Below are 13,865 nucleotides of genomic sequence, written 5' to 3' on the forward strand. Positions count from 1 at the left end.
GTAGCATGGTGATGATGCTTTCTGCATTGTGTGTCCCGGAGAACCAAAAGTACAATCAGCAAATCTATGAACAGATCGCTGATGACAGACTCAAAATTACACCCAGAATCGGGACAACCGACCGCCATCCCTAATTTGGACAGTGAGGACAAACAGCTTATAAATTCCCGTCAATGTTTCTGGCGCGTGTACGTCATCCTCAAATCAATAATTGGTTTGTTTTAAATAAACAAATACATATATGCTATTTACATGTCGTCGGTCACTATATAATCAAATAACAATATTGAATTTTGGCCTAGTAGCCCTATTTTATATAGTGCGGCTATTGAATGGATGCAAGTGTCAATTGCGGCCCGCAAACCAAAAAGTCCCCCCCCCCCTGCTGACGGTATCAGTAAGGCGATGGCGGCTCGGCACTGGATATTCCTGTGCAAAAGGGATATTCTTGTTAACTCGCTGCAAAATGTCTCGGACAAAGAGGCATTCTCAGGAAAACAAAAAATTAGATTATAATTAAAATTAGAGCATGGGAACCTTTCACAAATTAGATTACAATTAGAATTAGAGCAGAAGAACCTTTCTAGAATCAGATTAAAATTAGATTACTGACATTTCGCTCTAATTTGTTGAAATTAGACAAATAGAATTATCTAGTTGTCCAAGCCTGGGTTGGAAACTTCAAAATAATCGGTTCAGCAGCTATAATACGTAGATATTTCGTCAAAGGAGCTACTACACATTTACCCTATATTTTCAATTGTCAATGCCAGTCCACTATGACGTCACAATACAAATATTCATGACGCCGGGGCTTAAAAAACATGTTTTAAACTGGGCCTTGTTTTAAACATGTTTGTTTTTAATTGATTTCTGTATCCAATTCTAGAAAAATGCTTTTTCGCAGAAAAAACAGGGATGCCGTATCTATCTATGTCGCAACGCCCAGTCAATCATCGGCCACAAACGAATCGGCACCGCGCGTCAACATCTTTGCTATCATTCTGCAGTCGCGGGCCAGGTATAGGTTAGGTATTCCAATATTCTTGCTATTGTCATTATTGACACTTCATTCATTTAGAATCCTGAAATGGTTTCGGCAGAAAACAGCCGTCGTTGACACTCACGAGGAACGGGTTTCTTCAGCACAACAAAGTCAGAAGCCAGAGGAGCCTCCCGCGAAGAAGGAACAGGACAAGTACGTATCGTTTACAGGTGTATGCAGTCGACGCAGCTTAGTTCGGACAGTTTTGTTCTGCCCAATTTTGGCTGAACCACGCGGAGAAACGGCTTTGTTCGAGTGAAGCGGAAAATCAATCGTCCGCTTCTTTCACGGTACCGATGCGCTCGAATACATCAATTGCAGCTGCACTATACTGCAGTAATTGACACAGCTCGTAGAAAACGCACGTTGTCTGTACCTTCAAGTTGGTTGTATTGTACAGTATTTGCGATACCAAACCATTCAACATGTATAGGCCTCCTAGTACATACTGTATTATTGTGCAAGACACGCATATAGGGTTCGAATAGTACTTTGTGATATCCTCACCAACGCAAATAACTGTCGAACTGTCAAGGAAGCGTCTTTACTATTATCTTCGTTTGTTTTAGTGAACAATTTTACCTTTCTTCTTAACTGGAAGGCAATTGTACCTAAAAAAAGTGACTATGTATGAAGCTGTCACAGCCTTGTATCAGTTCATTGTCGATTGTTACTTCCAGGACCGTAACTGCCCCACCCCAAAAACCCCAATTGGGGGGGGGGAGGGCGAGCTCGAAGGGGGCCCAAAATTATTTCGGGAATTAGCATAAATTATAGAGTATTTTTCGAAAATTCATGCAACTTTTTCAAAAGTTTTTTCGTGCAATGTGCGATTTCAAGTTGCCAAATGTCTTGAATTTTGAGTACTCTTCCCCCAAGAAAAAATACGCAAGATTCATATAAATGGGCATGTCGGCATTGGCCATTACCGCACCACGATTTACCAAGACATATAAAGTTTTAGGCCATGTAGCCTAACATGCGACTGCAAGACATGGGCCAGGACGATCAGCAGCGAGAAAAGGACCGCCCTTATGTTGACCGAAAACCTCGTTATGACTGGCGCCGAATATTCCTATCTTGGCAGTCTGAACCTCACAAGGCAAATACCATCCCGCAGGAAAAAATTATATGCCAGATTGCCAGTGAAGAAATACCAATTTGAAATCGTGTGCGTCTTTTACTGTAGTAGCCTACGTTTGGGCGATTCTATATATTTTGATATAGCAGACAGGAGGTCACTGAATAACATCATGTTACGGAGTCATACCAAAGGGCCCTACAGTTTCCAAGACACCTCACTCAACTCTACCGGTAAATCTGATTTCGTGAGCAGAGAGGAAAAGAAATTGAGAGTAATAGATATGCAATTCCCTATTTTTTTGACCGATTTTATCATGATTAATCGAAAATTTTCGCGCTTCGCGCTGGCTCACTACACAGTACGGCTAATTTCGTGGCAAAAGGAAACAACGTGATTGGGGGTAGGTTTATCACCCTATGGGAGAAGCCCCCCAGAGGTTCCGTTTATCATCATTTTGTGGGGGCCCAAGACCACCGTTTTTCGGGGGGATGACGAAGTGCTGTTACGGCCCTGGTTACTGCAAGGATCGTCATCGTTTCACTATAATCAACTCACATTTAAAACGAATGAACTACGTTTAATTGTGCCCTAACATAACGTTAGAAAGTGCGAGCCTATGTTCAAAGTAGGCCTAAGCGGAGAATTGTCCGAATTAGCCGGAGTCGTCTGTAAATTGTTATCGTAACTTAGAATTGCCATACGTGTGGATTTTCCCGAACATGTCAGGAATTTTAGTGTTAAAACTGCTTTCGGGGTGAAATGCTAGATTAGGTTCTTAATGGCGTAACCGTAACTAATGTCATGTATTGCCCAACTGCCCAAGCTTTTGGAGTGTGGAGACGCGTGAATCCTCCATAACACAGCAGTGACATTCAGAGGTCGATTCGTGGGAGTAGATGAACGCACCGTATAGCTGTAGATCTTGGCGCCTGATATCTCCATCAGTGCCGTGGTGGATAGTTCGTTCAACGTTAGGCTGAGACTTGCATTACCATTTAGGGTCCGCAACCGCGATCTACTTCTATAAATTTTCTAATCTATATTATGGTTGCCATACGTCCGGAATTTGACTGTTTAAACTGCGTCCGGGAGGGAATGCTGAAATGTACCCTAATGTCCGGAATTTTGAAGGCTTGAAGGTAGCTGAAAATCTTTTCGTAAATCAACATAAACAATATTTCGAGGAAGATTTATGCTACATGAAATTTTTCTTCGTGCTACGAGCGATTCAGTGTCCCTTGTATTGATTCTAGTAGGGGTAACATGGTCCTTGCAAGAACTACAAGAAAAAATAAATTGCTCGTGGTTGTTTACCCTTTTCTGGGGATAGCGAAGATGTTGAACATCAGCTTCCAACATTAGCCATGAGTAAAAGTCTGGGTGTTGACCATTATTTTTAGCAATCAACTTACAAGATTTTGAGGTGACCGCGGGATAAATTTCCACTCCTGTTTACAATCGATAGCTACAGCATTGTCAGTGCGACGTCACATGCGATCATACCTCATACGAAAAGCCGCTAGGAGTCGCTAAAGAGTGTCCGGAATTTGGTGTAATAATATGTTTATCCTAATCTATATACTAAATTTCATTCTACTTCAAAGTAAGCCAATGTCATTGCCATGGCGTGGGATAGTAGAATCAAACGTGGTAGTATATGAGTCGACGTACGTGGACTTTATACAATTAGCACCAGATTTTTGGCTGTGTATGGATTCTTAGGTAGATGTCGTGAACCTGTGGTCTATGATGTTGTTTGCGGCGAACCACATAACTTTTCTGAAATGCAGCAGTGGGATTCAACACGCGGCTTCTCAAGGTACCGACCTTTTTTTAAGCATAGTCGTCTACCCAACGAGGCCCGTGAGTAAGCTCAACTTACCAAATTCAGAGGTGGGCGGCGGATGATTTTGAAATCGGATTTTGGTCTGCGACCATAACAAGTTTGGGAGGCTCTGGTCTCAGGGGAATTCAAGGATTCACTGATATAATAAAATTGATGAATAAAACAATAGCCAACTCGTGACGTCAGCGTGTAATTCCTCTGAATCTCTGGCCCCGTGGGCAGCATTCATTGCAATGGAAAGCGGACAGATTGGCGAGCCTGTTTCTGACACCAGGCCGAATTATCGGGATATGCCGATGCTCTCGGAAGAAGAAGCACGCGGTAGCATACGTCATCACTGCATGACGTTGTGAGATGAGGAATACCATGTATCCGAAAAAGAACTTCGATATAAATCCTTTAACACATCGATTTGTGATTCTCCCCTTATTTGTGGCAACCGTCTCATAGACGGCCTCATTTTTCATTTGAAATCTGAACATTGCCGATTAAACGCCCATTTGTTTAAAATAGGAATAGTTGAATCTCCTGGTTGCAGTTACTGCCGCGACCTTGAAACCATGGACCCCTTTATAACACAAGTCAACAAAATGAATGAAAAATTTTGGGCAGAACATCTGAGAGCCGTTTCTGGGGTTTACGAGTTTGCTGATTACAAATATCACATTCGTTTTTCCGGATTGGCTCTTGTTCGGAAGATAAATATAGGCTACCCCTAAAAAACAAAATTACTGTAGGCTATTTACCCTCGAATATTTCACTTGGTAGGAAGAACATCGCAGTTTTTTTTCTAATTTTATACTGCGCATAGATAGATAATTGACTATGAAGAACCTGCAAGTCGTTTTCAGTCATTTTATCAATATTAATATGACCTGATGCGAAATATTTGTTTGTCACAAAAGCAGTACGCCAAGCCTAAATTGTGCTTTCCACAACGGAAATACACATTCTCTTGTATCAATTGGTCATTTTACCAAGATTAAAGAGAAGTATAAAGCTATAGAATTTGTCCTTGAAAAGCTTAACTACAATACTCATATGCCGCATCTGCACTGAGGGGCTCAGATTGCAAAGAGCGCTACTATATTAAAATCAAAAAATGAAGTCATATTGAAATGCGCGCAGCTCAAAAAAAATTTCATGATTAATTTACATCTGTCGAAAATTCGAACAATTCGTAAATTTAAATTGTCGACGGCCGCCAACACATACTAATTGAATTACATGTTGACGGCCGCACATATTTCCTTCTTCGGCCGCAAGGTTGGCCACCCCTGCCCCATGGGTTATCTCCAGGCCGTGTTATTTTTGGCATTTCAGGAGCCAGATGCCAAAACTGCCAAAAATAAAAATTTGAAAATGCCAAAAATAAGCAATTTTTGGCATATGCCAAAAATAACACGGCCTGCCAATAGCGTATTTCGTTCATGGTGTTGTGTTAACAGGACCGCGTTACAAGCGGGAAGGGCGTGTGTGAAGGGCAGGTTTCTTGATTAGGGTCCAGCCCACTCATTAGGGGTGAAAGCATGGTGTCCTAAATGGTGTGGGCACAGTGAGATTGAACGGCTGACAGCATTTGCTTTATACGTCATACTTTCCATTTGTCCATTGGCAATTTTACGGCCATTTTTGACCGGCTTGCAGAGTGCTAAATTTGATAAAACGGGTATCAATGAAAAGCTGCCGCTGTACTGATTACTAAAATATAAATGGTATTCTGCTCATGGATCTGGAACCTCCAAAATCAACCACGAGTTTTGCATTGTCATCGAGTTGACGCAACCAACTGTCCGGCTATTTCTGAGCTGCAGTCTCGTTTTGCCAGACAGTCTTGTTGCGTCAATGTTCTTAAACAAGCTAACCTTCCCAGGACTCTTCCATGTGGGTTGGTAATATTAAATTCATCTGAAGTGACAAAAGTCCTCCGAAAATATCTCGATAGACTGAAGGAGATGGAATGGTCACGCTACAAAATAGAATGTGTTGGGTTGGGAGACAACACAGGAAACTCCTGGAAAAGTATCGAGAAGAAAGTTCTTTGCGCGATGAGATCGATGGCACTAGCGAAGTGATCTCTTTTCATGATGCTTGGAAGCCGGTTCGGCCCTCCGAAAATTTTGAAGCTCTGAAAACCTTTTTTGGGGGACTGGCAACATTCTTTCCCTCAACGGCTACTGTTGAAGCCGATATTTCCCAGATTCGACCCGAGTTTGGAAGCACTGTTACAGTGCAAACAATTTAAGTCTATTCAACAGCTATAACGATCAGGTGTTGAGCGTATTTGTTCGGCTTCTCTTTCTTTTTGCTTATTGGCACCGATTCCGAGTGGATACTGCAAGTTTGTGGTTTCGTTTGATATTATATTAACCTATGAAATCGTTAGGTTTTTTCTTCTTCTTATTGTTTGTTGGCACTGATTAAAAGTGGATGCTGCACATTTTGTGGTTTCTTTTAAAAATCTGACCCAAATGAAGCGTTTTTATGACTAATTCGAGTCTGATACTATCTATTTAGAGGCCGATGCCAAAACTGCCAAAAATAAAAATTGAAAAATGCCAAAAATAAGCTATTTTTGGCAGTTTTGGCATATGCCAAAAATAACACGGCCTGGTTATCTCCAAAACAAGAGCCAATTTGAAAAAAAAAACTAATGCCAGATTCGGAATCAGTGCCCTTCAGAACCCCCCCCCCCAAACCACTCTTACTTTGTCTGCCTAAAAATATGAGTTGACCAATGACCAGTGTAATCAGTTGTCTGAAATGAAATTGCTTATCGATAAATGTGCTCAAATGAAAGTGAATTTTTGTATTGCCGATTTATTCCTTGATTCTCAGATTACTCGTTATGTCGTTGAATATGTGTTATCGTGCAACCGCAATTTGTAACTTGAGTTTATCATACTATTCTGATACTTGATTTGTTTTTGTGTGTAACCGCCTTACCATCGTGCTCTTGTGAAACCGCCTGTTATGATCGTAGTGTTTCCACTTTATTTCGCTATTTCGTCATTATTCATGTAATATGTTATTGACCGTGGTGTAAAAAGCCGTCAGTCGACCAGCGCCTAATCGTTTTGCTTAATAAACAACAACAACAACAACAACAATAACAACTACGTGTTTAACGTACCGGATACTTTACCTCACTGTTTCAATATCTGCGACTCAACTAGCTCATCATGGAACACTGAGACAAACACAAAGTTATTATTATTAATAATTGTGAAAATGGGACATTGCAGCGCTTATCACCTTATCGGTCTGGTGCGCCACGGCAGAAAATTTCGTATTACATGTCGCAAATCGTTTACCTAAAAAAGAATTGCTTAAATCAACACATTGCTGGCCAGGACGAACTCAACAAGAGGCGAATGAAGTTGTGGCCGTACGAGAAGGTTATCTGTCGTGAACTCAAATCTCAAGTTCAAGCAGAAATCAATCAAATATGCTCGGTGCCAATCATATTTTGGGCATGCGAGGAGAAAGTGATCCACATTCTTGGGTACGAGGCATAAGTCACACAATGGCGTGTCGCTGTAGCCTATTTAAATAATTGCCCTTTCAGGCGACAATGGCCGGATCGGAGACGGAATATTATCTTTTCACACATATGCGATCTGTGCATTGAGGGAAACGTCGTTTGTACCGTTTGGTGGAAACGTTTGTAGTGGTTTCCCGTCTCTGTGGAACAGAAAGTATATGAGCTGGAAAAACTGTGGTAGTTCTAATTTCTATTACAGGAAACCAACTACAAAACCCAAAAATTCGGAATGGATTATAAATCCGGCGGAAGGATTCTACTTCGGGTGGCTTGTCGTGATCACTGTAGCGGTTATGTATAACTTGTGGTTTGTCATTGGGAGAGCGTGTTTCGACGAGTTACAAACACGATTCGTGACGTACTGGCTTATTTTCGATTACGTATGCGACGGGATATATATATGCGACACGGCTGTGAGACTTAGAACCGGTGAGATATTAATTGATATATTTTTGTAAATTCTGCAGAGTTCTTTGCAATTAGTACGTCTGTAGGCTACTAGGGCTACAAAGGTAAGTGTCTATAGGTTGCATCAAAGCTGGTCAATTCACTGACTTTGCGGTTCATTAAAAGTGACTTCACAAAGGCTCTGATGGGAAGCGAGTGGCGCAGTTGGTTAAACACTGCAGTCACGACATCGATGGTTGATGGTTCGAGTCTCGGCTCTGCCATGTTTCTATGTGTCGGAGGTTTGTCTGGGCTCCTCATCGCCGAACCCGCTGTAACACAGCGCATTGAAAAAGCTCAGACAAAGAGAGAGCCGAACTCTTGAAAGGAGGCAGCAAATGAGCCGAAAAAAGACTCAAGTTCAAGAAGACATGCCATTATGAAATTTATGAAATTTATTGTGTGGGCGCAAATAACCACGATGTTGCAAGCGCCAATTAATGCGTTAATAAAACAACAACAATAACAACAAAGGCTCTGATCACTTTTCGGGATAACAGGCCTACGTGTAGGATTTCTGAAAGACCGTTCTTAAAGCACTGTATATGGCCCGAATAAAACATAGACCGTGCACGTGAATCAAGTTTCTCTGGAGGGTACTAGGTTGCTTTAATATGTTTTATATATATCACAGCCGGTCAATTCTCGTCGCTATGAAATTACAAATAGTGATATTATAGCATTATTATTCGGATATCATCCTCAACTTGGATTCCAAGCTTTTCTTGATGAATACTGATGACTGTGTGACATGCCTCATATGGGGGAGTAAGCTAATTTCTAGATGCATGACGCAAAACAAAACGTGTTCTGCAACTGTATTTTGTTATACATTTTAATAATATATTCATAATAAAATATATTAAAACCCGAAGCTTTTCGAGCTGACACTTTTCAAGGGCAATCGTCAGCATATGGAGGATTTCAAAAACATGCATCTAGCTACATTGCAAACAACCAATTATGACGTCATAGAAACAAACAACATGAAATACAGGCAAACCGCGAGCGCAGCTAGTGGCCAATTTTTAGATTCACTAAAAATTCCTTCTGCTGACACAAGCGCGGTCGGTGGATTTTAATATAAGTCGATTCCAGTGCAGACAGATGGAAATTAGTGCGGCCTCTGCCTAATATAGAAAATCTTTCATCGCGATAGTTTTTAGCGCAAGTTGCATTCTCAGCCAAATGCTTGCCGATGGCAGAGTTCATAGCCATGGCCTGATTACGTTCTAGTAATCGCAGATCAGTTAAAGCTGCGTCTTCGCGAGAGTCCAATGTGCGTGATCTAATAACGCTAGGAACATGTTGTTTGATGCGTTCCTGCAAGCGCTGAGTTGTTCTTCCCACGTACCGACAATCACAGTGGGACTTGAAATCATAGACTATATTGCTTTGTTGAGAAGCAGGAAGAACATCTTTGCGCGTTGCAGGAAGCATTTGTTTGGTGGTAAACACAACATTAGTTTTTACATTATCGTAACAGCGATTTACAGCAGAAATCAATTGCTTTTCAAACCGGGAAGAGATGGGGCCCAGCCACGGTAAATGTATATATACATTTTCCTCAGACCGTGTGTTCGTGTTTTGTGATTTGTTCGGATTGAAATTCCTGAGTTTTCTGTCAACAGAACTCTTGATGATGTGTTCGGGGTACCCGTTATCGATTAGAATTTTGCGGATATATTCTAGCTCCGCGTTTAATTTTTCATCCGAACAAATCATCAAGGCTCTGTGCACCAACGTGCCAATCAAATTTAGTTTACGGCGATTCGGGCTAAAAGAATTCCAGCGTATATAATGCCCTGTAAACGTTGGCTTCCGGTAAATCGATGTGACAAAGCTAGTACCCCGTTTTTCCACTAGAACGTCTAAGAATGGTAGCGAGTTAGCACGCTCTTTTTCAAATGTGAATTTTAAAGACGAGTGTAGAGAATTCAAGTTATCAAAGAAGTCATCGAACTCCGTCTCATCTTGACAGATAACGAAGGTGTCGTCGACATAGCGACGGTACATGAATGGAGGCTTGGTTTCATCTGCCGCGAAAAGTCTGTTTTCATGGAATCCCACAAATATATTGGCTAAAATCGGGCCAAGAGGGCTACCCATAGCTACGCCGTCGGTTTGCATGTAGATGGTATCGTTAAAACTAAACTCAACAGAGCAAGTAGCCGTATTAAGAAGTTCAACGAACACTTTACGCGAGAAGGAAGGTGGTGCTAAATCACCTCCACCATATAGCGCGTCCGCACAGATATCAATGGTCTCCTTCAGCGGCACGTTCGTGAAGAGGCTAACGATATCATATGAACCGAGAAACATATTCGGGTTTGGAAGGTCGGTGGTTTTCATCTCGTGCGCGAATGTAAACGAATCAGCGACGCAATGCGAATCATACATGGAACGCACTGGTTCCAAGATACCGATAAGCCACTTCGCGAGCTTGTGCTGCGCCGATCCAACCATAGAAAGAATTGGTCGAACGGGCACGTTGGTTTTATGAGTTTTTGGCAGTCCGTACATACGTGGCCTTTGTGCCCCGACCGGTCTGATGGAGGCGTAGACCTCAGGTGTTATTGAGCCGTTTTTCTTGAGGCTGAATAGTCGGCGCTGTATCCGTCTTTCGATCTTGGCGATGTTATCGAATTCCGCAGCGGGACCAAGTGTCTTGAATTTTGATTCGTCACCCAAGATTGCTTCCATTTTGAGTATGTAATCCCGTTTGTTTAGGATTACAACCCCAGAGCCCTTATCCGGTTTGCTAATGTGAATGTCTGGATTTTGTCGCAATGCTTTTATGGCACGAAAACATTCCTTCGTCATTAAAAAATTTTCCGAATCAATAGGATATCCACAATAGGCATGTGCCAAATCACTCAATCTTGCTTTGAGGGCAGGCAAATTATCAGCGGAGTTCGCTTTGCGATGATATAGTTGAGCCATTAACACTTCAAATCAAGAGTTCTGTTGACAGAAAACTCAGGAATTTCAATCCGAACAAATCACAAAACACGAACACACGGTCTGAGGAAAATGTATATATACATTTACCGTGGCTGGGCCCCATCTCTTCCCGGTTTGAAAAGCAATTGATTTCTGCTGTAAATCGCTGTTACGATAATGTAAAAACTAATGTTGTGTTTACCACCAAACAAATGCTTCCTGCAACGCGCAAAGATGTTCTTCCTGCTTCTCAACAAAGCAATATAGTCTATGATTTCAAGTGCCACTGTGATTGTCGGTACGTGGGAAGAACAACTCAGCGCTTGCAGGAACGCATCAAACAACATGTTCCTAGCGTTATTAGATCACGCACATTGGACTCTCGCGAAGACGCAGCTTTAACTGATCTGCGATTACTAGAACGTAATCAGGCCATGGCTATGAACTCTGCCATCGGCAAGCATTTGGCTGAGAATGCAACTTGCGCTAAAAACTATCGCGATGAAAGATTTTCTATATTAGGCAGAGGCCGCACTAATTTCCATCTGTCTGCACTGGAATCGACTTATATTAAAATCCACCGACCGCGCTTGTGTCAGCAGAAGGAATTTTTAGTGAATCTAAAAATTGGCCACTAGCTGCGCTCGCGGTTTGCCTGTATTTCATGTTGTTTGTTTCTATGACGTCATAATTGGTTGTTTGCAATGTAGCTAGATGCATGTTTTTGAAATCCTCCATATGCTGACGATTGCCCTTGAAAAGTGTCAGCTCGAAAAGCTTCGGGTTTTAATATATTTTATTATGAATATATTATTAAAATGTATATTAAAGTTCTGTACCCCAAAGAGTCTCTTCAAACTGTATTTTGGGTGAATGTAATCGAATACAGAATTCATGAAGTAATTTTAAGAGGGCAGTTAAAGCATTTACTTGAATCAGGACATCATACCGGTGCCTAGGGTTGCATTTAAATCAAACGGTGTCGATGTATACGATGTGGCGTGGCTGGAATCCTCGAAATCGTTGTCGGTTCAACAGTTGTAGCATGTAGATATAAATCATTGGTACGGAATGGGTGTTCTGATGATGAAGGCCGTCGACCGTAAAAAATGCTGCATAGCGATGTCGTTCTGATTAAAGATATTTTTGGCCTGTGGTCGGAAGCCCTATTCGTCGGAGGAGTCATATTTTCCCTATATTTTCCATTGTCAATGTCAACCGGCTATGACGTCACAATTAAATATTCGTGACGTCATGAATAAAAAGAAAAACAATGAAAAACATGTTTTAAACAAGGGCGATGTTTTGAACATGTTTGTTTTGAATTGATTTTTCTTTTAGATGCAACCCTACCGGTGTCAATAGTTATTTGAGCATTAAACTAGAATATAAGGTAGGAAACTCTTTGAAGGCTTTTTCTGTATATATTGATATTTATTTTTTCCAAAGGATTGTCGCAAGGTTACTTTCTGGAGCACAATATCGGTGTGGAATATACCCATTCGTATTTTAGTTGAACATAATTATTTTAAATTGGGTTTTTATGAACGCAATCTAAAAGACCAAGGAACATTGTACGCTAGTTAACCGACTGCCACTTGGCGGACTATTAAGGCTGTATTTAGCGGGATACGCACGCAGTGATTATTGGAAACTGGCAAACAATACTAAGACAATCACCTGACTGATTTATTTGACGAACTAAGAAGTGAATGTTGAATCATTTCTATTCGAGCTCTTATTTTCTAACTGCGAAATAAACTCGTTACTGACTTATAGTCCGCGAATGTATCAAATGAAAAAATTAACTAATAGTCAGTAAAATTGCCAGAAGACAAATCTTCTTGTGACTGGTCGATTGCGAGTCCTTGAAAACGTTTCCAGTCGACCCTACGCAGGCAGTATATACTTGGCCATCACTGATAAAGATTACGGTTGAAAATATGGCGATTCCGCGATATCAACATTATTGATGATAATTATTATTGATTAGCGTAGCAAATGATAAAAGTAAGTAAAACGAACTACTTCCTCGGTTACGTTAAACATGTTATATCCTACATTCCATTGATATTGATCAGCCTATAGAATAGATTGTTCATGACGTTGCGAGGATTGCCGCATGAAAAGAATGACAGTGAATGCAATGCGTAATAGTGCTACCGACTGGTGCGCATTCATGAGGAAAAGAGATATTCGTATCGTGTCTTATCAATATTACTTGCTTTGTAGGATGGTCATTACAGTTGATCGACATCACATTTGCGAAACGTTTTGAGATATTGAATAGGGGTCAAATGGCAGAATACATTAATTTGACTAATCACGAGAGCACCTTGATTTCTGGATAAGAAACATACAGTTATTTAATTAGGCCTTCATGTTGAACCGTGCGATAGCCCTCTCAGCCAAACGGATTATTCGGAATTCTATTTGCATGCCGGTACTGACGCCATCTGTTGATACTCCTGCTTTTCATTACAAGGGTTTCTGGAGCAGGGGCTTCTCGTCGAGGACACGGTAAGGTTAAGACAACAGTACGTGAAGAGTACGCAATTCAAAGTGGATGCTATATCTTTATTTCCGACTGATATCTCATATTTGATGTTTGGATACAATGTGCCAATATGCAGGTAGGTGATGGATCTGTATTATTCAATCAACCTGACTTATTTGCTCACACGGAATAATTAGCTCAAATGATTAGGCCTATGACATATATCGTCTAACTCACCTATCGCCAAAAAAAGAGTTGAATTACTTGTAAATTGCAATCCAGAAATGACCAGAAAAGATTGCTCATGCCAGGGGTGGCCAACCTTTTCGGCTAAAAGGCCACGTGCAATTGACGAACGAGTGCGAGGCCACTAGCCGAGCGAGGTGCGAAAATTTGTCAAAGTTTCTAAACGAACTGGATCAATAATATTATTACTTGAGTATATTGCGGGTCTACTGC

The 13,865-nt window shown here is 41.2% G+C and overlaps 1 protein-coding gene across 1 annotated transcript in view; it reads left to right on the forward strand.

Moving 5' to 3' along the window:
* The first annotated feature begins 394 nt into the window (after positions 1-394).
* The window catches only part of LOC145442818 (cyclic nucleotide-gated channel alpha-3-like), a 41,103-nt gene continuing 27,632 nt past the window's right edge, over positions 395-13,865 (forward strand). Inside the window, exons 1-4 of the mRNA XM_080320831.1 lie at positions 395-1,021; positions 1,082-1,198; positions 7,719-7,948; positions 13,395-13,542. Coding sequence (XP_080176957.1) covers positions 894-1,021; positions 1,082-1,198; positions 7,719-7,948; positions 13,395-13,542 — 623 coding nt within the window. The 5' untranslated portion in view covers positions 395-893. The remainder of the gene's footprint in view (positions 1,022-1,081; positions 1,199-7,718; positions 7,949-13,394; positions 13,543-13,865) is intronic.

This window comes from Botryllus schlosseri, chromosome 7, assembly GCF_051294905.1.
Source record: "Botryllus schlosseri isolate E-star chromosome 7, Bs_hap1, whole genome shotgun sequence".
NCBI classification, from domain to species: Eukaryota; Metazoa; Chordata; class Ascidiacea; order Stolidobranchia; family Styelidae; genus Botryllus; species Botryllus schlosseri.